This window comes from Fusarium sambucinum, chromosome I, assembly GCF_050947815.1.
Source record: "Fusarium sambucinum isolate potato_lamoka chromosome I, whole genome shotgun sequence".
In the NCBI taxonomy this organism is placed as follows: domain Eukaryota; kingdom Fungi; phylum Ascomycota; class Sordariomycetes; order Hypocreales; family Nectriaceae; genus Fusarium; species Fusarium sambucinum.
This window is the reverse complement of record NC_139294.1, coordinates 7158437-7181081: the sequence shown is the minus strand read 5'-3', so window position 1 is coordinate 7181081 and position 22645 is coordinate 7158437. Positions and strand designations below refer to the sequence as shown.

The following is a 22645-nucleotide window of genomic DNA, read 5'->3' as shown; positions in this document are numbered from 1 at the left end:
CCAAGTCAGAAAGAATTGTCTGGTTTGGCAAATCACGGCTAAAATAGAAACGTTCTCAGATGGACATGGCTGGTTGAGAGTGTCGCTCTGCTGGACTGTATTCGACGAGTATGCATATTTCATGGCATCGCAAAGACTGCGAGAGCCCTTTGAAGAGTATTTCTCTAGGGTGCCTAAATTCTTTCCAACTCAGCTTCCTCTTGGTTGCCAATTTGCTTCATCAGATCATTTCACAGACGGTTTCCCAGCATGTTAACTAAAATTGGTCGCCAAGACCATGAAGCTCGTCTAGTTCCAATAATTCATTCAATAAATCACCCAAACAAGCAAAGCCTTTCAATAGTGTCTTTTGCCAATGTTTGGCTTCCCCAGAGTTTTCCTCTGTCTTAATAATAATAGTCTAGCAAATTATCCCCCAAAGCCATCCGATTGCTTTCTCTTTATTCCCGATCATATTCAGCGCCATGGCGGCAAAGTTAATTCTGACGGCTTTCATAGCTGCACTCAGAGTCAATGGTAGCCCGTGTAAACCAAACTCTTCTGCACCTACGTCTCCAGACTTTACTTCTGATGCTGTTTTTACAACAATCACCGCCGACGACGTAAGCACTGGGTCCAGTTTTCCAACTCAAAGTTCTATTTACGGTTTCACTTCCACTGCCTTGGCTTCTTCTCTAGTAACAGATCAGGCAACAACCCATTCCACCTCCATTCTAACCCTAGAGGCATCCTCCTCAGACACACCCTTTCCAGAGACCTCAACATCTGAGACAGCATGGGACGGATCATCGGCTTCCACAATTCCAACCTCTCTTACAATTACCGACTCGACTATCAATGAATCTACCACCGCAGAGAGCGTAGTCGTGACTTCATCGTCTTCAGACCCATCAACAACTTCCTCCATCACAAGTACAACCACCACTGCCGAGGCCCAAACTCCCATTGGCTTCTACAACGGTGGTTTCGAAGATGACTCATCCCCAGATGCACATCCTTGGGTCATAGGAAGAAGCGTCACTATCCCAAACGACCCCCAAAATGCTCATTCAGGCGGCCGTTATGCGTATGTATCCACCGACTCTCGCATGATTGTTATCGCCTAACTCTCAAATACTAATCTTGTAAAATTTCCCATCACGGGAACCGGTCGTCCTATCGATGCTTTGCGACAAACCATCACTGGCCTCGACGTCACCAAAAAGTACCTGTTGACTTTCCACTGGACTTTTACGGACTTTGGCACACTATCGAACACAGCTTGTGACTTCTGGACCTACTTTGGTCCGGCGATTGAGCTCTACAGACCCAATGCTGCAGGCATGCCAACCAACGAATACATCAGACGGCAATACCTGGTGAGGTCACTGGGCGTATCTGATTTGGTATTTTACTGGCGCTGTTCAAACTCAGTTCCTGGCTCTCCATGGGCTGGTGCTGAGATACGTATTGACGATGTCAGTCTTGTCGAGTATGCTCCTCCATGCAATCTTGTAGAGTCGCCTCCTCAAGGTCTCATTTGTGGACAAACTGGATCATTCCCAACTTCCGCAAATTCTTTTCTTATCGGCTCCGAAATCCCTTTGGGTCCTTTTGAGAATTGTGCCCAGATGTGTACTGAAAACCCCGAATGCAAGACCGTCACTGGGATTTTCGCCAATGGAGATGTGATTGGGCGTAATGCACGCTGCAAGCTCTACTCGAGGAAACCTGAGGAGCTTGGTTTCTATGCTTCTACGAATGGCCCCGGTGTTTTCCAGCCAGGTTGCTTTGCGTGTCGTTCTTCAGAGTAGATGTAGTTGTGGTTTTACCTTGGCTTGAAGAGGGATGGCATGTGAAGCTGATAGGATACGGTACTTACATGGGAACTTCCTAATGATAATTCCAAGTTTAGATTTATATTTCAATTGATATTTGTACTGAGTTGAGATCGGATCTAATTCGCTGAAAAGGGATTCTTGTTATCAAAAGATTTTCAGTTGTCCGAGCAGACCTAAGAACGCCACTTTGCATTGTCTTCAGAAGAACCAATCACTAACCTTATCATCACTTCAGACCAACAGACGCGTTTGGCAAGCGGTCATTGCTTGGATCCTTTGTGGTACGAGTCTATTACTGATAGGTTCCCTTCCATTGATTACACCCTCGTAACCCAGAATGACGGAAATATTGTAAACCATGACTCTACCAGCCTGCAACGACAGCGATGTTTTTCAAGAGTTTGAAATTCACCGACGTTATACAAACGACTGTCTGCGAAGTTACTTCGAATTACTCAGTCAATTCTCGAACGAAAATGGTCTTCCTGGCCTATTAGGTATTCCCAGGCATTTCTTTAACGGCGATCAACCGACTGATTTGAAAACCATAGACAGAACCCCAAGAGAGACATCCAAAATTTTGCTATTGAAGGACATCTCTACTGGCGCGGTTCAAAAGCTCAGAGTTCTTCAGAATATCGTTGAAGAAATCATCAAGCGAGAGAAACCTCTTGCGAGTTCCGTGTCTCCCAGCCTTCTTTCATGGTAAGTCCTTCGCCTTTGTCCATTCTTTTCTAACACCCCCAGTATGGCATTCTTTCTTGCAGTCGCTTACGCTTTGCCCAATCCACCACTGTCAGCAGCATTCAATGCAGGTGCATTCGTCGGGTCTGCTTTTCTGACTATTCGCTTTGTGCGAAAGTATCTGCAACGGATGCAGCTTGTACCTTTACGACACAAGGTCCGAGGACTGATTCGGGCGTTCAAGAATGGAACAATTCGACGGAGGGACTTGGACGAGGTGCTTATTTCATCTCTTGACTAGAGAACTGGAGGGGATATAACATAGTCAACAGCAATGCAACAATCTTGTTCGTATCAAGATTTACCGTCGTATCCACAGCAAGGCATGAATCACACATCCTAGCTCCGAATCCCTGGGTCTGATCTCCATCAGTACAGTTACATCAGATCATCAACACTTTGAATATACTTTCTTGGCTTCCGGGGACTTCGTATCCTAGCAAATTCCCTGTTTCGACAGCGACACGTGGCACGGGAACAGCCGCGGTGCTCCTCTCTCTCGCATTTTGCATAAACCGTTGTATTTGATCGGTCCCACAGTTTAGACATTTACCGATCTAAGACGATCGAATCACAGTTCAAAATTCATGATATGGAATGACTCGTGTTGAACAAATATATTGATGGCATCAGATACTCTAAGAACTACTCTGCTCCTCTTCATCTGGCTTGTCCAACGCGTTTTCCGCTGGGCGTTCAGGCACCAGGAAAACGGCAAACGACGTTGAAGGTAGTGAAATACAGAACATTGCAAAAGCAACAATGAGGTTGGTAAGAGATGGAACCTTGGCGGCACCGACTCCGAAAGCCAAGCATGAGCCAAGAGACTCGAAGGATCGGACAAGGCCGACGGCCAGAGTCAATGTCTCGACATCTTGGAAGAAGGTTCCAATAATCCAGTACACAAACATGTAATGGGATTCATTCATAAACCTGATCAGTTAGCTTTGTTTGAAATGTATAGAGTTCAGGAACTTACCGAAGGAGAACTTGAACTGCGAATCCGCGCCCGAATCCAGGATGAGCCCAGTCCAGAGTAACAGGAGGGTTAGCACTGCGATATTCCATCTCCATAGCGAACTGCCATCCGAATAGTGCAGTCATGGTAACAGCCAGGAAAGCCCAGGTGAAACGCGCAAGCTGAGGTCGGCTGAAATACTTGAGATCAAAGAACCATCCCCAAAAGATATTGGAAGCAGTAGCAGCGATACCAGATGTCAACGACGCCAAAGCACGAGATCGAACGGAAAAGTAGTTGACGAGGTAAATTCCAAGGTACGTGCTATTCCAGTTGAATCCGACAAGCATAGGGATGAGGAGGAAGAACTGCTTGCGTTGGATGAGAAGGACCCATTTTCGGACTTGCTCTGCGATGCTCGTGTTCTTGTTGGTAGCAGGAAGCTTGGAACCGTCAGATCGAATGACCTTGTGAGGAGGTGAGATGAGAAATGCGAGGGGAAGACCAAGACATTGAAGAGCAATGAGGACGAGGTATGTGGTGTATCCGACTCGACCACGCTTTTCGGAGCCAACATTGAGGGAGAGTTGAATGGAAGAACCGATGAGTTGGCCGAGTTCACGCAGACCAAGCCAAATTCCAGCTACAATAATTAGTTTCCGTGATGGTCAAGATGAGGGTTGACATACTGAATTTTCCACGATCCTTGACATCGCCGTATCCCAAAGCGATGGCACCTTCAGAAGCCCACAAAGCAGAAGCTCCGATACCGCAAGTAGCACCACCAAGCAGAACGAACCACTCAACTCCATATCGGTTGTTTGTGTAAAGCGCAGCGGAATAAGGCGCGTATCCAAGAGTACCAATGATGAGAACCCATTTTAGACCGATTTTGTTGGCGAGAATACTAAAAATTGAACAGCCAAAGACCATGATACCGAAAGTGAGTGAGTTGGCTCCATTGACGAGGTATGGCTCTTGCTGGCCTCCAGCACCGGTGTCTACCAACGTTAGAAATATTTGGAAGATTGACGAGGTTTACATACTGTTGAGAGCATTCCAGATTCCTGGTTGGGTGAACGAAATCAATCCAACAATGATAACATTGAATAGAGGACTTCGATACCAGCGTGTGAAGCGAGACACGGGCTTTGACTGCTCTGTAACATCTTGGGCGACATTCTTGACCGGTTGGTCTTTATCGCTGCTGTGGTCTATCACGGCAGACATTTTGACGGTTACTCTTCAACATATAATCTCACTTGGAAATGCAGACACCAGTATTATATATATGTCTTTCTTTGTATTGTTTCATTATCTATTTGCCTCAATAAATTTATTCAAGGGTGTATCAAATGTGGAGAGAGCAGCGTCCCAAATGTTCCAAATCTGGCTAGGATCGCAAGTTGGCCGATGGTGATTTTAATGGTTCTTCCCACTTTTATCAACTAAAGAGTCATTTCGTGCTTGACAGGGTCGATGGCGACATATAAGCGGATAGATAAAAGGGTCTGATGGTTGTAGTTGAATCTCTTAGTTTGTGTCTGTAGATTGCGTGCTGACTTGGATATATAATATCCTCGTTTAACATGTAGATAATTGCTCCAAAGTCCCTTCTCCGCCTCTCTCCGATTTCTCGTCGGAAGCTTAAATACTGGCCAATCATGAGTGTTTCCGACGCCTCTATCCCTGACTCGATACAAGGGGGGTCGGGCAAGTTTCCGCTGTCAAAGTCCCCCCTTCCATTCCTCTCGTCTATTCCAATTCCATCTCATCACGTTTCTCCTCTTTAGCATCGCGTGCTTTTATTTTAATCCACATTCAATTGCTTCGGTAGACAAAACAACCGCCGAGTTTTGACATTTCCAACACCAATAAATGGCGGGGAATTCAAACTCGGACCTCCAGACGTTCACGTCCCCGCTTCAACAAGGAGGTGATTCGCCCCGTCCGAGACAAGCTGCTTGTCTCGTCTGTCGTCGATCAAAGATCAAGTGCGACTGGAAACCCCATCAGGAACGATGCAGGAGATGTATCCAACTCGACACGGAATGCGTGCGACCTGCATATCATCCCGGTCGTCAAAAGGGTATTAAAAAGTGAGTATCCTCCAATTCGTGTCAATTGCAAGGCTGACAATTGCTAGTAAACGTACAGGCCTTGACAAAGCTTTGTATCAAATTGATCAAGCCGTCAAACGCGCTCGTTCAGCATCTCAGAAGAACCCAGAAGACGATAGGATTCTGAACCATCTTCAGGATCTACTCAGTGGCGCCAATTCACCTGCTGATGCCCCGCAGACGAGATACAGTGCCAGCGGCGATGGTGAAGAGGATGCTTATTCTGAAGAGGAAGAAGAGGAGCAGGAGCAAGATCCCGTCGTGATACCTGAGTTTATTCAAAGGACACAGCAAAGTCTTGCAATTGACGACGCCGAGAATCCACTGCAGCTTCTTGCAAGGGCATCCTACATTCAACCGTCACCAGAGTCGAGACATGGAAATTCCCCTCAGCAAGCCCATACGGCGAGCACAACTGGGCAAACCGAGGACGAGATTCAAGCTTTTTTTGCTCCAGCGCATGTTCATCTAGATGTTGGATCTGACCTTGACCCTGTCACGCTGGGACTTGTGTCGGAAGATGAAGCTGACAGGCTATTCCACTTGTGAGTTTCATGACTCTTACATTGATATCTGCTGACCATCAGTTTTCATCGCAATCTTGCTCATACTCGATGGGGCCTTGATCCAAGGATATACACTGTCGAATTCACGCGCTCAAGATCATCATTCCTCTACACATCCATCATGGCCGCATCAGCCCTTTTCATGCCATCAGCAGCAGCACTTTCAAAACGACTTTCAAACCACGTCAGGACTCTCGCACACAAAGTCGTACTCAAGCGGTACAGATCAGTTGAAATCGTTCTCGCGTTCATGGTAAACATTCCATGGATGTTCCCAGGTCAACATTCTACCGACGACGAAACCTGCACGTACATCTCCATAGCAAACACAGTCGCCACCGATTTATCGCTTCACAAAACTCTCGTATCGCCAGAAATGCTAGGCTCAGGATCGGAAATTGGTCTCGCGAGGGGTGATTGTCTTGACCCGAGAGCAGCTCTAGCCATGGACGGATTTCCTGAGCTTGATCCATGGTCTGAGAAAGGACGTTTGTTCCTTCGTAATCGAGAGCGATGCTGGCTTTCGCTTTTTGTTCTGGAACGTGGAATGTCTCTTGCCAGAGGACGACCGTTTTCTGTTCCCATGACCAAGTCTTTGAAGGACTGTGACAGTTGGCATCGGTCTGAATTTGCCGATCCTCTTGATGGACATCTTGTCTCGATGGCTGTACTAAGAAGAGACTTGGATGCGTTGTTTGCTACTGTGAGAGCTCTTTGCGACGGGTCGCAGATGGCTTCTAGTGACGGTTCACTAATCGCCCAATCGTACGTATTCTATTGCTCTTCAATGCGATATTCAGCTAACCTTTTCAGAATCCAAGGGTCAATCGAACGATTCTTCGATCAATGGTACACAGAGTGGGGGATCTCAATTGGCAAAGGCCCAGGTAAGATGATATCCGTCTGTTTGCCGAATCACGCTGACCGTTAGACCGTCGACTACCGCCATACGTCGAAATCCTCGTCACTCACACCCGCCTGTCCATCTATGGCGGCGTGATAAACCATCCCACAGCGCCGCTTGAAGTTCGTCGCTTCTTCCACACAGCTGGTCTCTCCTCAGCTCTGAACGTGATGCGTGCCGCTATCCAAGGAGAGTCGCAACTTCAATCCATGCCGAACAACACCGCCATCATGATATCCTTCGCAGCCTGCTTCGCTTTGACATTGAGTTCCTACGCGACTGGTGGTTCAGCTTTAGCCCCGAGTGTCAGGAACCTCATTGACGAAACAGCCACCGTTCTCGAAAGAATCGGAAAAGTAACGAGACATCGAAACGGTCTTTCCATTAAATATGGGAAATATCTCAAACAGATCGTCAGAAGGGCAGCTACTGGAGACGGAATATCTGATCCAAGAATGCCAATCGTCAACGAGGCACCCATCACGACGCCCACCTTCTTAGACCAGCAAGCTCTATGGCAAGAACCGATTCATTTCTCTGCCATGTCAGATGATCAAATTGTACAAGCTCTGAATCAACCAGGCAACGACTTTGAGCCTGGATTTGGTGGACTTTCATGGGAAGATATGACAAATTTCGAATGGCTTTACTGGCCTGAAGTTGGTATATAGCATAAAAGATAGCAAAACATTAAGCAAGAGTTTCCTTCTCTTGTATTCCACCCATCCAGTCAAAAGAAGTAAGCTGTCGTAATTTCTCCATAAATACAAATGTCAAGACAGTATGCGGTCTGTAAAGTTAGCTTCGTCATATATGAGAAGGTTGAGCAACGTACGTAAGTCTTAACCAAGCAGGAGTCCAACCTCTCATGAGGAACCTAGGACCCTCTTCGCGAAGACCGGCTCTAAGAACTTGTGCTAAACCTTCTTTGCCAGCGTTGGATTGCATTCGACTTTTGAGGACATCAGCAGGGGCGCAGATGGTTGTGGCCATTGTTCCGGCTGCTAGAGATGATACTGCATGGGTTTTTGTGTCATCTCCGAAGCCGTTAGCAAGTAGGTATTGCTTGGCGGATGCGTATCTATTCTGTTAGTTAAGTGAAGTGTATGATTTCGGGAGACTTACGTAGCAATCTGAGAAACATCTACAATTTTTAGCAACACGTTTGACTAAAAAGATGTGCATGTAACTCACTCATCAAAGCACTCCTTGCAATGTTGGGAACAAGACCTTTCCAGAACGCCATCATGCCCTCTTCGCTGTACACTCTGGCCAAAGCATCTAAAGCATGATTGTATCCAAACTGTTGTCCAGGTGCCTTGGCGCCATCTGCACACATACGGACGAGAACAACTTCAGCTGGGTTGCCAACTAGTCCTGCAACACCACCTGCGACACCTGCGCAAGCGATGTTTTGTGTGACTGATAGTTGCTTGCCTGTATATCCTCTAACCTTGTCAGAGAAGTATGTGTGGAAGCCAAAGCGAGCGGTCGAGTATGTTCCTTGACGAAGGATGGAAGCTGATAGACCAGTCCATAGAGATGGGATGCCTGACTGTGTTAGCTTTGTTGTGTGAAGATGAATGGGGACTTACCATCTCTGGCAGCAAATCTATATAGAACATTGAGCATAGATGAGTTTGACTTCAACACCTGCATTCGATATTTTGTTTGATCCAAAGGGTGTGCTGTATAAGTTAGTTGGCATCTTCATGTGAAGTTGTAAGTGCTGAACCCACTGAAGCAAACAGCCATACAGGCGGCAGCACCACTATAACTTGTCAGTCACAATCACTGTACTACACAAGACAAACAAACATACCCAAGCCAGAACGGCTCCTTTGTTTTCTTTTGGGCAACCATATTCACAAAATTATTTGATTATCATCTGCTTCTGCTTCCTCCTCCTCACTTACACTGTCATTGTTTTGTACACACCCAAAACCATCGGCTTCCAAATCTAGCTCCGATGTCGTCCCTCATTCTGAACCCCGGATATAGTGGGGACATTTCTCGGCCTCCAGATCCATCGCCGAGGCATCATCGTCATCGTCTCAAAACCGCGACAGATCCTCGGCTTGTCTTGTGAAAATGCGACAGTAACAAATGTCAAACAACGAGAATAACACCGAAATGTCCAAACTCTCTGCACCTTTGAAGGCGCTTATCAATGCGCCTTTTGCGCGACCTGGTCCAAGACCTGCGCCAGCTCAAGTTCAAGAATTGTTTGAAGCCATCGCCAATGATGCAGCTATTAGGAACCTCGGCCCAAAGTCTTGGTTGACTGTCTCGGTATGTTCTGTCAATCAATTGTGTTCCATCCGCCTGTGCTAACAGTCATAGGCCGCTGCTACCTTTACTCTTAACTCTCCCGATTCTCTACCCGTCCTTCATCGCGTCGCATCGTCCAAAGACCCCAACTCCGCCGTCCAGAATGCCGAGTTCATCCGAGAGGTTGGTCTTAAGTGTATCAGCTTCAACGGTATTCCTCGAACCATCAACTCCCTCAACGCATTCCATGCAGCTCTTCCCGAAAGCGTTACATCTAAGCTCAGCACAAAGCCAAGCCGACAACCGACGTCGCAAAATATCGACCAAACATTAGCCCGCGGTCGAGGGCTGTGGGATTCGATTTACAGACCATACGAAGACAAGCTATTCGAGAAGCTCGCCCTCGCGCACCCCGATCTACCTGTATATATCCTTAGCAGCCATTACTCTGCTCTCCTCTCTGATCCTGCCGCTTCCGATCGCGGTACACTTGCCAGTCTCGGCCGAATCCATACCTCCATGATTGCCATCTCTTGTCTACGCGCGCAAACTGGCGTGGGACCTCAAGTGCTGTCGCATGTATTTGGTCTGCGTAAGGCGCTTGAGGATGGAACATATAAGAGTGATCAGAATGGCGAGACAGAGGAGACTGTGCAATACTTGGCTAGTGACGAGGGTGGTCATTGGATCTTGAATACAGTCGATAAGATTGTTCAAGCGATCGGCGGAAGTAGCTTTGCGCCGGGCAGTGAATCTAAGCTGTGATAATTTATATATATAGTAATTCATGAATCAGAATATATATACATGAAAAGGTACTTGTGTAGTTAAAGCGTCTCGCAACTTTGGGCATTGCGCAAACCTCCCAGCATCCTACCACATCCCTACAATGAGCACTATTCAAGACGCCTTAAGTCTGTCCCTGGTAGAGAGCAGGACCCTCACCATCGAAGAAAGTCTCATCCAGAAGCGAGAGTAACACCTTCTGTCCAGCCCACTGCTCCTCAACATTGGGCCTAATCTGAGCTGGTGGGAGCACAAAGCCCGTCTCACCAATGTCCCTCAACTCAATCGTGTACGAGAACTTGGCCTGTCCTACACTGTAAACGTGGTCAGGCGCCGCACCAGTAGTGACGTACAACACAGCGCCACTAGGACCGAAAGTATAGGTTGTCTTGTCGTCAGAGCTATCGCGGATAGCCGTGCTCACGAGGGCAGCTGCTTTGGTCCATTTTCCAAGCTCGGGCGCGTAGAGATCTTCCTTGTAGCCAAAGGGAGAAAGGATGTATTGGCCGTACTGGAGAGTGTTAGCGACACGGACAATTCACCACTGAAACTTAGACTTACGCTGTGCCAGTCAATGTAGAGAGCAATACCAACGGTATCTCTCAATTGGCGAACAAACTTGTCCAATCCAGCATTCTCAGGGCTGTCAGCTGGCTTCTCACCGCGGTAAGTCTGAGAGCAAGGATTCGTCGAAGCACCTCTCTTGTTCGAGTCCCAGCCAAACTCCCAGTTGCGGTTGATGTCGCGACCAAGGCATGTCTGGTTTGGTGCTGAAGTTGGAGGAGGTTGACGATTCTTTCGCCAGAGACGATCAGCCGTGGTAGAGTAAACCTGATCTAATTAGCTGGGCAATTGACAATATGAGGTGTGAAGAACTTACGAAACCGTCGGGGTTGACAAAGGGGAAGATGTAAAAGTCGTATTTGTTCAAGAAGGTCTGGACGTCTTCATCTCCGCCTTTGAAGCCCTTGATAAGCTGAAGGGTGATGTATTCAACAGTTGGTGCAGAGATCCATTCTCGGGCATGAACAGTGCCATGGTAAAGCACAGCAGGCTTTCCAGGTCCAGCCTCACCCCAGAGATGAAGTCCATAAATGTTCCTGTTCTGGTACGACTTGCCGGAAGAAATGAGCTTCGAATTGTTGGGAAACTGGGCTTGCAAGTCTCGGAAGTAATCGATGTGATCCTCATAGTTGTGGAATTCATCGTACCAAGACTCATCGTCGGCCTGACGCTTCCACTTCTTATGAGATGGGCTTTCGCTGACGATAGAATCGCCCAGGTTCTCGTGCAAGGTGGTAAAGTCAAGCTTGAGACTCTCAAAAGCGTCTACATCGTTGGGTGCGACGACAATGTCGGCGTATTGGTCGCCATGCTCCCACTCGTCAAAGGTGACAGGGGAAAGCTTCTCTTTGACGTCTGCTTTGCCGTGGGTGTTTACTCGAAAGACTTTGTACCCATCATACGTCTTGATGTCAGCCTTGGGAACAGCAATTACTCCCAAGGCGAGGGTGAGGAGTGAAACGACAGAGTACCTCATTGCGATGGATGAGTTGAGGATGGACTGAAGTGTTGTATACCCGTACAGCAGGATGTTATATAGCAGATAGATAGATCATCGCTTGGCGGATATTCTTGGCGGGAACTTTTGACAACTAAAGACGATCATTTCCAATCATACCACGCCCAGCATTGAGACTTTTTACCTTCCTTATGTGCTCTGGTGGGAATTGTATCATTCGTGCATTTACAAGCTGGAAGCTCAACGGTGACCCCGCCCTGTCGATCTGCCCTCTACCTTAATTAAAGCCTAACTCTATTTCACCATCCCCCGCTGCGGAGACATGGCAACACGACATGACAGGATTCAATGGCGAATGATGCAAAAGTACTAAGGTATCTTGACATTATGCTATGCTGGGTATGCTGGGCCGTCTACTTGATATCAACTACTCCATCTGCTTTAGTTCCCTCGCTTCTACGAAGTCGGCCTCCGTTTTGCTTCTAACTTCATCAACGCTCACGCCCGGCGCAAGCTCAGTAAGAGTAAGAGTACCCTGCGCTCGATCTACCTCAAAGACGCACTGATTGGACAGTTAGCAAAGTCACAAGAAACTCAAACGGCACGAAACTTACAAGGTCGGTAATGATCGTGCTGACTACATTTGCGCCCGTTAGAGGCAAAGTGCATTGCTGCACGATCTTGGACGACCCATCCTTGGCGCAGTGCTCGGTTGCAACGACAATCTTGGTGTTGTCGGGGTTGGCTACCAAATCCATCGCTCCGCCCATGCCCTTGAAAACCTTTCCTGGAATCATGTAGTTGGCCAGATCACCGACTGCGCTGACTTGCAGGGCCTGTAATTGTCAGCAAGGGAAATGAGATGAGAGGAATTGCGCAACTTACACCAAGGATTGACACATCAACGTGTCCACCCCGAATCATGCCGAAAGACTCGGCCGAGTCAAATACTGATGCGCCAGGCACGAGTGTGACTGTTTCTTTTCCAGCGTTGATGATATCACTGAACTGTTAGTAAAGTTCAAGAAAAAGGGACGAAAGACATACGCATCAACTTCATCCTTTGTAGGATAAGCACCCATTCCGAGGATACCGTTCTCAGACTGGATATGCACGGTCGAGTCGGCAGGTAGGAACGAAACGGCCAGCGTTGGAATTCCCACTCCCAAGTTGACATAGTATCCAGGCTTGAGCTCTTTTGAAGCTCGTCTTGCGATACGGTTTCGTCGCTCTTGAGCTTCATTTGCAGCCTTTGGTGGTCCATCCTGGCCCTCCTCTCTCAACTTGAGGACCTCGATATTCTTCTCGGCGGTGGCGGGGACGATTCGGTCGACGAAAATGCCGGGGAGGTTAACATCGTTGGGGTCGATTTCGCCAACTTCGACAATGTTCTCGGCTTCAACGATGGTGAGCTTTGCGGCCTTGGCCATGAGGGGTCCGAATGACTTTGTCGCATATCTGATATATTAGCGGAGAATGTGATTGAGGTTGTCGGACATACCGGAAGACACAGTTGCCATCCTTGTCTGCCTTCCAAGCTCGTATGATCGCGACGTCGCCTTCAATTGCATGCTCCATGAGGAACGTTCGACCGTTAAACTCGCGTGTTTCTCGCTTTCGACCTTTTTCGACAACGGCGCCAGACTTGTCTAGTCGCAAAGGGATTTCTCCATCTTGCAAGAGGGTATCTAGCTTGTTAGCTTGGTCATTGTGTTATTGGTAATTGACTTACGAGCTGCTGTTGGTGTAAAAAATGCAGGAATGCCAGCGCCAGCAGCTCGAATGCGCTCAGCCAATGTGCCTTGCGGACAAAGCTCAATTGCCAATTCGCCAGTCAAGTACTTCTTTTCCAACACCTTGTTGTTTCCGAGGTACGACAGGATCAAGCGATCGACCTGGCCAGCGCTGGTAAGCACCGCCAAACCACCTTTGCCTTCCACTCCAGCGTTGTTCGACACAGCTGTGAGCGAGTGGAGGGAATCGCGACCTCTGCGGTTGATCGCATTGATCAGCGTATCAGCCACGCCACAGAGTCCAAACCCGGAACTCAACAACGTTGAGCCACTCTTGATATCCGCAACCGCAGCATCTGCGTCCTTGAAAAGCTTGGATTGTCCTCGTACCGACAGTGCCACTCTCGTTGTGCTGAATTGGCGGCTTGTGAAGCTGCTTCCCCAGGTCATGGGCCGCGCCCGTTGGAGTCTTAGTAGCTTCGACATTATTGCAGTGTGCTGTGGTTTGTTCTCGTTGTCATGATGAACGGCTCATGATAGTTTAAAGAGTGATTCGGTCATAATAGTAGGGCCGAGAGTTGCGACGATCGGCGACAGAATTGGATCCGAGAGGACGTCATTCTCGGTGGAAGAACTGGTGCCGACCCACGGTCATCGGACCCTGAATAGTAGAAGCAGTAGCTGTCAGGTGTAATTGAGCAGTATTCTCCATTAATTGAAGCCGCGGCTATTACAGTATGTAGTTACAATAGCTCGTGTCAAGTCTGCGAGCTATCGCGCTTGAACACGTGATGGAAAATTACCGGAGTATAATTGATCCTAGTTAATCCGACAGCATAGGGTAGGGGATCGCGAAAGCGAATCACCTTCAATGATGGAGAATGAAGTCATTCGCAACGTAGGTCTGGTGGGCCTTAATGTAGGAGACCCAGGGCTCTGGGTCATTGAAATCGCTAGCCACAAGTGTGAGACTGAGAATGTTCTATCTGCACGTCAAACGCATCCATGATGGGGCGTCAATTGACAGCTGTCAAGCAAGCATCAGTATGTGGCTCGCAAATATCACGATTAGAAAGTCAATGCCAATGGGAACAGGTTATTAAATAACAATGTTGAATGTTAATATTGGGTATCTAGTAATTAACGCTGTTAAAACTCAAATTCATCCTCCAGTCTAATTAAGGGGAACACGACGGAAGCGGTTGGACTCCCATCCATCAATCTCATCAATATGAGTCTCGCGAACAAGCTTGTAGCCACCAATTTTGGGTAGGATTATAGCCCAAACAAGCCAGTAGACAGCACCAGCGGCAAGAATAGCGATACCGACAACACAGTGGATGTAGTAAGGCATGCTCTTGTACTGGTTCTGGCTAGGGTCATCGGGAGCGATGAAAGGAGCAATTACGAGGTACATGTTGCTGAGAAGGAAGAAAACGGTGACAGGCAAAGTAGCCTTGATGGGAGCGTTCCAGTTGTACTTCTCGCGGTGGAGGTAGAGGTGGACGAGACCACCAGCCACAAAAGTGTTGACAATGGCGAGAGGGTAAGAGATGAGGTTAAGAATGAAGTTGTAGGCATCGCCAGGAGGAGGAGCAAGGATGACGATGACGCAAATGACCCAATGCTCGAAGAGACCAGCCAAAGGAGCGTTGAAAGGTCGGTTGCTAGCCCAGAGACGGGAGAAGGGCAGAATACCCTCGCGACCAAGCTCCTGAACGAGACGACCCTGGGAGAAGATAACACTCAAGACGTTTCCAAAGGCGGACAGAGCGACAAAGACAGACATGGCGCGCTCGGCAGCAGGACCCATGACGTTGCGGAAGAGAGAAGCAGCGACAAGACGCTCAGAGGCAATAATCTCGGCCTTGGGAACAGCAGCGAAGTAGGCGATGTTGACGAGGATGTAAATGATGGACACAGAGATGATGGCGGTAGGAGCAGCGATCTTGAGAGTTCGCACAGGGTTGCGAGTCTCGCTGAGAGCATAGTTGGCGTTGCTGTAACCGACGAAACTCCAAATGACGTTGTACAGGGCAGTGACAACACCGTAAGCGCTGCCAGTGGTGCCCTCGAAAGCGCGGCTCAGGTTGTCGGGCTTCTCATCAATCTTGAGGTGGCCGCCGAGAGCGACGAAACCGCAGATGATCATGATGAAGACGATGATCAGCTTGATGAAGCCGAGGGCGTTTTGGAGACGAAGACCCCACTTGAGAGCGCAGCCGTGGATGAGGAAAGCAGTTGTGATGCAAGCCAGACCAATAGCACGCTGGTTCCATCGATCGACCTCCTTGTTGGCGGCGTGGAGGATGTACTCGCCAAAGACGACAGAGTTACCGGATGCCCATCCCATAAGAAGAATGTAGGAAGCGTAGATGCCGGTGACGAGGAACTTGGGCTTGCGGTAGATGAACTCGAGGTAGTTCTTCTCACCACCGTTCTTAGGGATACCGGTGCCCCATTCAAGGTAGACGGCGGTACCAGCGGCGGCGATGAGGGAACCCACGACCCAGATGATGAGGGCCAGACCAGGACTTCCGAGAAGAGCGAGGATGGAGCCAGGAGTCGCAAAGATACCGGTACCGATGACTCGGTTGAAGATGAGCATAGATGCGCTCAGAACACCAATCTGTCGCTTGGCATCGGCGGCATGTTGCAGGCGAACTGGTCAAAGTTAGTAGAGTCCAGTGTACAGGTTGTAATTCACGACGCACCCTCTTCTGTGTCAGAGCCAGAGCCGACATAGTTGGTCTTGTTGGCCTCAGGTGCGAGGCCCTTGAGATCGTCTTTGCTCATGATGACAAGACTGTAATGTAGATCAGACAGTCTAGAAAGGATACAGAACTCGATGGACTGGAGAAGAGAAGCGGTGTTGAGAAGGGGGCACGTCTCCTTTAATAACAGAGGAGTCCATCGCGAAGACCAGTACGGAGTACCCCGTTCCTAACCATCCCCATGGGAAGGCAAAATTAGGAAAACTTGTCGTATCCACCAACTGGCGGAGCCTCCTTGATCCTCAAAAGTCTAGAAGACATTGCAGAAAAAGGCAAAGCCAAGACAAGAGATCAAATTAGAGTAAGAAACGGTTCGGGCCTGAATCGTGCCATTTTGCGGTGAAGCAGCGAATAAGCGCGCAATAATTGTTGGCTCAAAGGTTTGCTTGCACGGTCTTGGGACTTGGGAGGCAAGCTAATGTGTCATGAAAATCTCTGCAGTTGAAGCTTTTCGACATTCTAAAGTGACTAGGACGATGACGCGATCTGAGGTGATCGCACGCTTATTTCCTTACGACCAATAAACATCTCTAAAATCGCAAAGTCTTACCCACTCTGGATATTTTAATTGCATGGATCTTTTGAGTCTTGCCGGGCAATGGACCGCTTTAGTCTGCAGAACCCGGCCTCGTGGGTTCCCGTTTCAATTTAACCTCACTTTACGAGGCTCTTTTGAAGAGGTTCCATTGTTTTAACTATCTTCTATTCTTAAGGAGTAATTGATCTGACATGTTGTTTTTTGTCAAACTCCCCGTGGATCCTCGTCTTCGGTTGTCCGGCTGAGTGGGTTAACTGGGGTGAACAGGAGTTGCATGAGCTGAACTTGATCATGGTAGTCGCAGTGCCAATCAATTTCAAACACAGCTTCCTCAACTGGTGTTTCAACCGGATATGGTTGGATGAGCACTGAGTGTCATGCTATATGGTGTGATATCGTCGAATGCTTGCTCATCTAAACGTCCCAATAGTATTTAGGCGTATGACGGACAACAGGGATCGACTACGCCTCACCACACCTTGATCACCAATCTCACCACGCTCGACACGAGCTTGCCTCTCTCCATAAGGCTGGACTCCCCGAGAGCCCCTGGTCTCGATCGAGATACCTTCACCTATAGACTACTGCATGCAGACCGCGGGATGGTGAGTGGGACAAGGTGTGGGAGAACATCGCCATCCTCGACTTGAACCACGCCAGCCGTGGCATGTCTTGTTAATGGACTCACCTGCCTGATCATACTTAGTCACCTTTTCCCGGTCTGTTGGTTCATAAGATTTACCTAATGCCGTGATCACTTGGCCTACTCGTGAGACAAGATTTGTTGACTGTATCGATGAGGTGCTTAGCACAAGCCAGCGTGTCAGTAACCATGGTTTGAGTTGTCATGAGTCTAGTGAGTCCAGCCCGCGGTAGGATGCTTTCCCTAGGCTTCTTCATAGCGTGAGCACTTGGCATCCAATTCTAGCTGCCTATTCTGTATACACAAGTCCGTGAATGTGGTTGCCAAGCTGAACTGTCATACAGGTCATAACTGTCACCATAATTCGCCATTAAGCCACTGTATGGGATCATCAATGGTGTCGTAAAAGTCCCATCTTAGTATTGTGGCAAAGATACTCCAAAGATCAGTTGATGAACTATTGCGAGAGATATACAAAGCATGCACTTACAGCATATCAATAGTTCACGAATAAAGAAGCTATGAATTTCAACCCTCGGTATAGTCGACGCTACTGTACAATTGACAAGCTACCTTTGTGGCGTTGGCTTGCAGATGCCAGCCAGTCCCTAACGTGATCTACCGGCCACTAAAGCCACTGGCGTCAAAGGCGTCATTTTTCAGCAGCAGAATTTTCTTTCCTTGTCTCTTTCCCTTCACGAGATCGATACAGCTATTAACCCGCGAATAAGCTGTATTGGGCCATCCGCTCGAGCTAAGATCAACTCTTCTATGAGCGTAATATCTTGGCCCTTGTGAAGTCAAGGTAATTACTATATGGTTGGCAAAGGCATTCTCATGTTCATCAAGTGTCATGTTAACTCACGGTATCCCGAATACTTCTTCATCAACATCGTTCTTGAACCCTTGCTTGAGCTTTACCGTGAAAAGCCGCGCGGGAACTCCAGGTCCACCGCGCCTAAAGAGGAACCCGTCTGAATGCGTCTAGACTTCCACCAAGAACAAGCTGTTCTTGCGATCCACTTTAGGATGTGAATACCACTCTCCATAAACCCCATAGATCTGTCTGGACTCTTACCATCCGGTTGGAGCGGCGGGCTAGCGACTGTCTTCCAAGCGATGTTCCCGGGGTCCCGATTTCGGCCCGTTATGGCTCAAGATGCTTGCTCAGGAGGTAGCTAGGCTGAGCTTTGGTTAAAAAAACACACCGTACTGTCTTGGTAGCGACTTTGAGATGTTTGCTTGTGGAGTGGTTGTCATCTGTTCAGAACCGATTGCCTACCAGACACCTGTGGCTGGATACATAGATACACGAGAGAAGAAAGATCTATAAGGCTAACCGATAGAATATCTGTCACAGATCCGATTGTAAATGTTCTTCAGGCTTAGAGCTTATCCACTAGGGATTGTGTAATTACGTGGTCCATCGTCTATAGGGTATGTCCATCACAGTGAGGACAACTGCCACATGGTTGGTCGCGTCCGTTATCAACACAGAAATATCATCATTGGCAGAAATCCGGTGCGTTTAGTTCATTGCTATCTATTCTTTGTTACCTACATAGAAAATTATTAGTAGGTGGTGGTCAGGGGTACGGTATAAACGTACTGATATACGGACACTGTCGTGTGTTGACGTTAGGTATGATGGCAGTGAACATTCAAAACAAGATCGTAAAATATTTTTCTAGGAGTCACTAACACTTGTCAATTTAATCTTTGCAATATTTGAGAAACTCTGGAAGCAATATTAATATTTATGGTCGGTTGGCAGTTGCTAGAAATCCAGTTTTATCAACAACGCTCATCATGACTGAGGAGGACGTGCAGAGTGATGCACATCATGACCCCCAAGTATTAGGCTCACTCATTACATAAATGCCATAACAGAAAATAGTAAGGGAAGATGGGAAGATTCTACACGATCATATGGCAGATAGTGTACATAGATATACGACTACCCTTATCATGATCTAGCCACTAAGCTTGATAGAGCAGCTATGGATGCCGGGAAAATTACAGTTCAAACCAAATTTAAGGTTTGGATCACGGGAGATTCACCTTATAGACAATCTATAGATATCTTGTCCTGGAAAGTTATTGATAAAAAGCCGCAAGGGTTTTAGGTATTTCCTCGTATCATGACCCTCAGGGTTCAGAAAAGTTGACCGCTGGGAGCATGTGAGACGAAATTAGTAGGTCACTTTATGCTCCGTAGGCTATAGTTCTTAGACTACTTATTTTTATACCCAAAGACTTGGGAGGCTAACTTTTCTATTACCCACTACCATGACACAATAAACCGTTAATTAGGCCCACCTCTTCATGCGCTTGATACGACATCAATTGCCTCAGCCACAGTCGTAACCTGTTCAATTCAGCCTAGAGGTAGTAGGAGAGATTGTAGGTTTGAAGTGTGTATTAACGTTGAGCGACAGCATCTGCTGAATTGGGCATTGGTCCATCATGCTTTTGGGTTACTATTCACTGACGACAAACCAGAGGTTAATGCATCGGTAAACACAAACGGTTCAGAGGAAAGTTCCACGCAAAGATAAGAGTAGCAATCAAGGTAACGCAAGCAAAAGAGCTGTAATCAATAAAACAAGCAGTCAGCAATTTGGATTATACATAGCAAGTGGCGGATCTGATCTGATTGTGGCGCTGCAGCCCCCAATCGTTCCTTCACCTTCCTTATCCAACGCGTTGCCATAGTAGTCAACCTTACGCGCCCACGCCTCAATTTGCGACCAACATCTACACAGTGACGCAATAGCGCACCCACTGCAACTGGACCTGGAATAGGAACCAAAGCTCAACGCGCGAAGCCACGACAAAGGTCAACCGGCGCTTTGCGATATTGTGCTTTATCGTTATGGTATCGCCCCAAAAAGGTATTAATTCTCATCTCCCTTTTATCCGTTAAACGTTGTCGCTGACTTCCTATCAGATCCATACGATTTCCCTCTTTCGCCCCTGGCGACCCGAGACGCCATGCGCCCAGCTACTCCCACCAAAGAAGACAGCCTCGCTCATCGCGAGAAGCCTGACACTACAAATGCTTCTGCTGCTGTAAGACCCGGTACTCCTCGAACCGGCACTCCTCGAACCGGCACCCCTCGAACTGGCACTTTCAGTACACCAAAGACTACTCCCAGTGCGAAGAAAGCCGTCACCGAAGACGCCCCAGCTGAAGGCCGTCCTGCGGAACGCGGCGAGCCCCAACAGAACGGCGATAAAGCGCAGCCCAACGGAGATGCAAGCGGACGAGTCGATCCCGGCTATAAGGAAGATGTGGAGATCGACTCCTTCATCAATCACCGTGTCGACGACGCTAATTCCACCGTCGACATCCGGGTTCTGTGGGAAGGCGGAGAAACCACATGGGAGACAGAATGGAGTCTACAAGAACAGGTCCCTGCGCTCGTCTTCCAGTACTGGGACAAGGTCGGCGGTCGCGATGCTGCCACCAAACTAGAAGTCTACCATGTCTTCAAGATTCTCAGACGCGACACCAGTACCCGAGCCAAGAGGTATGAGGTGCAATGGGTCGGTTACAAGCGCGCAGATTCGACAGTTGAGAAGGAGGAGTTCCTGCGCAGCATCGCCCCGGCTGAGCTGGAGAAGTTCCAGGCCAAAGAGTTGGTTAGCGGCGCTTCCAACGATAAGCGCAGAGGCGCTGCCCGTGGTCCTGGTCGACCTCGCAAGAAGGCCCGTGTTGATGAGGATTAAGAGGTTTTTCATTTGTTTACGATTCTAGGGTTGTTTCGGATGGCGCGCATGTAGACGACTGGGTGAATGAACACGATGGCTAATGGGATTTGCTGTATTCAATGGTTCAATACATTTCATCTAATTTATTTAGTCTGTTCTGCTGTGCTCTTCCTTGGCCTTGACAAGAGGCCAGTGGCCATGATCCTCCTTGTATGCCATGGCGGTAAACTGCGCAATCACGAACACCCAGTACAAGTTGTATGCGAGAACAGATCCGTAGGTGGCGGAATTGTTCCATCCGACAACAGCATTTAGGATAGCCCAGCCTCCTCCGCCATTGAGTTGAGGGTTGCAGCAGTTGACATGCCAGATGCTTCGGTCAATATCGTACGATCCAGGACCATCACCGAGTTCCGCGGCATCTCCGCCGACAACCTTGTTCCACTGCTGCTGCTCAAAAAGCCAAATCGCGCGGGAGAATAAGCCTGCTGCGACAAGGTATAGAAGACAGGTCGAAGCAACGAGGAAATATTGTAGCTTTGCAGATGAACCGCCCCTGTACAAGTTAGATACAATTCTGAGAACAACCGAACTCAGAACTCACCGGTAGAGAGCATATCCAACGAGACCGCCCAGTGTTAGACCCAAAATGACTGGCAAAGGCACGGCCGAAGCGGGCGCAGAGAATGAAACGCCCGCAACGAAAACGATACCCTCAATACCCTCGCGAAGAACAGTGATACAAGGCAACACAAACATGGCATACTTCTCAAACAGGTTGATCAGCCAAGCCCTCTTTCCGTGAGCAGCTACTACAGGCTCCTCAATGGCCTTGGATAGCTTGGCTCGCCATTTATCCTCCATCTTTCCGACGCGCAACAAAGCGCCGCCCATGATGGTGATGATTATGGCTGAAATGAGCGAAAAGACGCCTTCATAGTAGTACTCATGGTCTGCCCAGGTGTCACTGCCTAGGATGTAGAATGTGCCAATGATGATACCGGACACAATGGCGCAGACTGCGAAGCCAGTCGCAGTTCCCGCCCAGACCTGTCATGTCAATCAGCAATGATGGTGAATATGCCGACAGTAAACTCACCTGTGTGCGCAGGGTTTTATAGAGGTTTGCATCGCGCTGAGAGCCATCAAGGGTCTGCTTGAGAAAGGCCAGCAAAACAGAGACAATAATGGCTGTCTCGAGAGTCTCTCGAAACACAACGACAAAGACGGGCACCGAGAACAATTCGAGCATGTTGGGCAATGTTGACTTGAGAGATTTGCTATGCTATCGAAAAGATCGGATCAGATAAGAAATAGTCAGATGAGTTTATTCCGAGCCACGACACGCCAAGGCTTTTTAGAAATGCTCGAAATTACCTCGGCCGGTTCAGGACTAACGAGTCACACGATGCCCACTTAGACCCTGAAATGTCGAATCACGCGCTGCTTTACTTGGTATCAGCTGTTCGCTTGGAACGAAAACTCTGATGCCCTTGGTGTCTTATTAAATAACCGTGCAGAAGCAAAAAAATCAAGGGTGCCAACGCGACCG

General features: G+C 48.2%; 12 protein-coding genes across 12 annotated transcripts; 6 read left to right on the top strand and 6 right to left on the bottom strand.

Moving 5' to 3' along the window:
- Positions 1–464: 464 nt before the first annotated feature.
- Positions 465–1106, top strand: FSST1_005032 (uncharacterized protein; the record flags this gene model as incomplete). Its single annotated transcript, XM_083231267.1, has 1 exon — positions 465–1106. The coding sequence occupies one exon, from the start codon at positions 465–467 to the stop codon at positions 1104–1106; it is 642 nt and encodes a 213-aa protein (XP_083088462.1).
- A 216-nt stretch (positions 1107–1322) lies between these two features.
- On the top strand, positions 1323–1793 carry FSST1_005031 (uncharacterized protein; the record flags this gene model as incomplete). Its single annotated transcript, XM_083231266.1, has 1 exon — positions 1323–1793. The coding sequence occupies one exon, from the start codon at positions 1323–1325 to the stop codon at positions 1791–1793; it is 471 nt and encodes a 156-aa protein (XP_083088461.1).
- A 385-nt stretch (positions 1794–2178) lies between these two features.
- On the top strand, positions 2179–2805 carry FSST1_005030 (uncharacterized protein; the record flags this gene model as incomplete). The annotated part of the gene is made up of 2 exons (XM_083223780.1): positions 2179–2525; positions 2568–2805. The coding sequence occupies 2 exons, from the start codon at positions 2179–2181 to the stop codon at positions 2803–2805; spliced, it is 585 nt and encodes a 194-aa protein (XP_083088460.1).
- Positions 2806–3202: 397 nt separating this feature from the next.
- Positions 3203–4752, bottom strand: FSST1_005029 (major facilitator superfamily domain-containing protein; the record flags this gene model as incomplete). The annotated part of the gene is made up of 4 exons (XM_083231264.1): positions 3203–3497; positions 3544–4165; positions 4212–4523; positions 4569–4752. 4 exons carry the CDS (start codon positions 4750–4752, stop codon positions 3203–3205), a joined length of 1413 nt encoding a protein of 470 aa, XP_083088459.1.
- Positions 4753–5400: 648 nt separating this feature from the next.
- FSST1_005028 (Zn(II)2Cys6 transcription factor) lies at positions 5401–7783 on the top strand (the record flags this gene model as incomplete). The annotated part of the gene is made up of 5 exons (XM_083231263.1): positions 5401–5621; positions 5669–6187; positions 6230–6973; positions 7022–7095; positions 7140–7783. The coding sequence occupies 5 exons, from the start codon at positions 5401–5403 to the stop codon at positions 7781–7783; spliced, it is 2202 nt and encodes a 733-aa protein (XP_083088458.1).
- A 19-nt stretch (positions 7784–7802) lies between these two features.
- FSST1_005027 (mitochondrial dicarboxylate transporter) lies at positions 7803–8975 on the bottom strand (the record flags this gene model as incomplete). The annotated part of the gene is made up of 7 exons (XM_083231262.1): positions 7803–7902; positions 7948–8193; positions 8238–8256; positions 8307–8663; positions 8708–8800; positions 8852–8883; positions 8935–8975. The coding sequence occupies 7 exons, from the start codon at positions 8973–8975 to the stop codon at positions 7803–7805; spliced, it is 888 nt and encodes a 295-aa protein (XP_083088457.1).
- A 270-nt stretch (positions 8976–9245) lies between these two features.
- FSST1_005026 (uncharacterized protein) lies at positions 9246–10148 on the top strand (the record flags this gene model as incomplete). The annotated part of the gene is made up of 2 exons (XM_083231261.1): positions 9246–9404; positions 9456–10148. The coding sequence occupies 2 exons, from the start codon at positions 9246–9248 to the stop codon at positions 10146–10148; spliced, it is 852 nt and encodes a 283-aa protein (XP_083088456.1).
- Positions 10149–10293: 145 nt separating this feature from the next.
- FSST1_005025 (uncharacterized protein) lies at positions 10294–11709 on the bottom strand (the record flags this gene model as incomplete). The annotated part of the gene is made up of 3 exons (XM_083231260.1): positions 10294–10680; positions 10731–11000; positions 11050–11709. 3 exons carry the CDS (start codon positions 11707–11709, stop codon positions 10294–10296), a joined length of 1317 nt encoding a protein of 438 aa, XP_083088455.1.
- Positions 11710–12118: 409 nt separating this feature from the next.
- On the bottom strand, positions 12119–13910 carry FSST1_005024 (3-oxoacid CoA-transferase; the record flags this gene model as incomplete). Its single annotated transcript, XM_083231259.1, has 6 exons — positions 12119–12253; positions 12306–12527; positions 12577–12694; positions 12739–13149; positions 13193–13379; positions 13424–13910. The coding sequence occupies 6 exons, from the start codon at positions 13908–13910 to the stop codon at positions 12119–12121; spliced, it is 1560 nt and encodes a 519-aa protein (XP_083088454.1).
- Positions 13911–14598: 688 nt separating this feature from the next.
- FSST1_005023 (amino acid/polyamine transporter I) lies at positions 14599–16220 on the bottom strand (the record flags this gene model as incomplete). Its single annotated transcript, XM_083231258.1, has 2 exons — positions 14599–16088; positions 16139–16220. The coding sequence occupies 2 exons, from the start codon at positions 16218–16220 to the stop codon at positions 14599–14601; spliced, it is 1572 nt and encodes a 523-aa protein (XP_083088453.1).
- A 4153-nt stretch (positions 16221–20373) lies between these two features.
- FSST1_005022 (uncharacterized protein) lies at positions 20374–21111 on the top strand (the record flags this gene model as incomplete). Its single annotated transcript, XM_083231257.1, has 1 exon — positions 20374–21111. One exon carries the CDS (start codon positions 20374–20376, stop codon positions 21109–21111), a length of 738 nt encoding a protein of 245 aa, XP_083088452.1.
- Positions 21112–21240: 129 nt separating this feature from the next.
- Positions 21241–22345, bottom strand: FSST1_005021 (iron permease FTR1/Fip1/EfeU; the record flags this gene model as incomplete). The annotated part of the gene is made up of 3 exons (XM_083231256.1): positions 21241–21649; positions 21698–22143; positions 22193–22345. 3 exons carry the CDS (start codon positions 22343–22345, stop codon positions 21241–21243), a joined length of 1008 nt encoding a protein of 335 aa, XP_083088451.1.
- Positions 22346–22645: the final 300 nt, after the last annotated feature.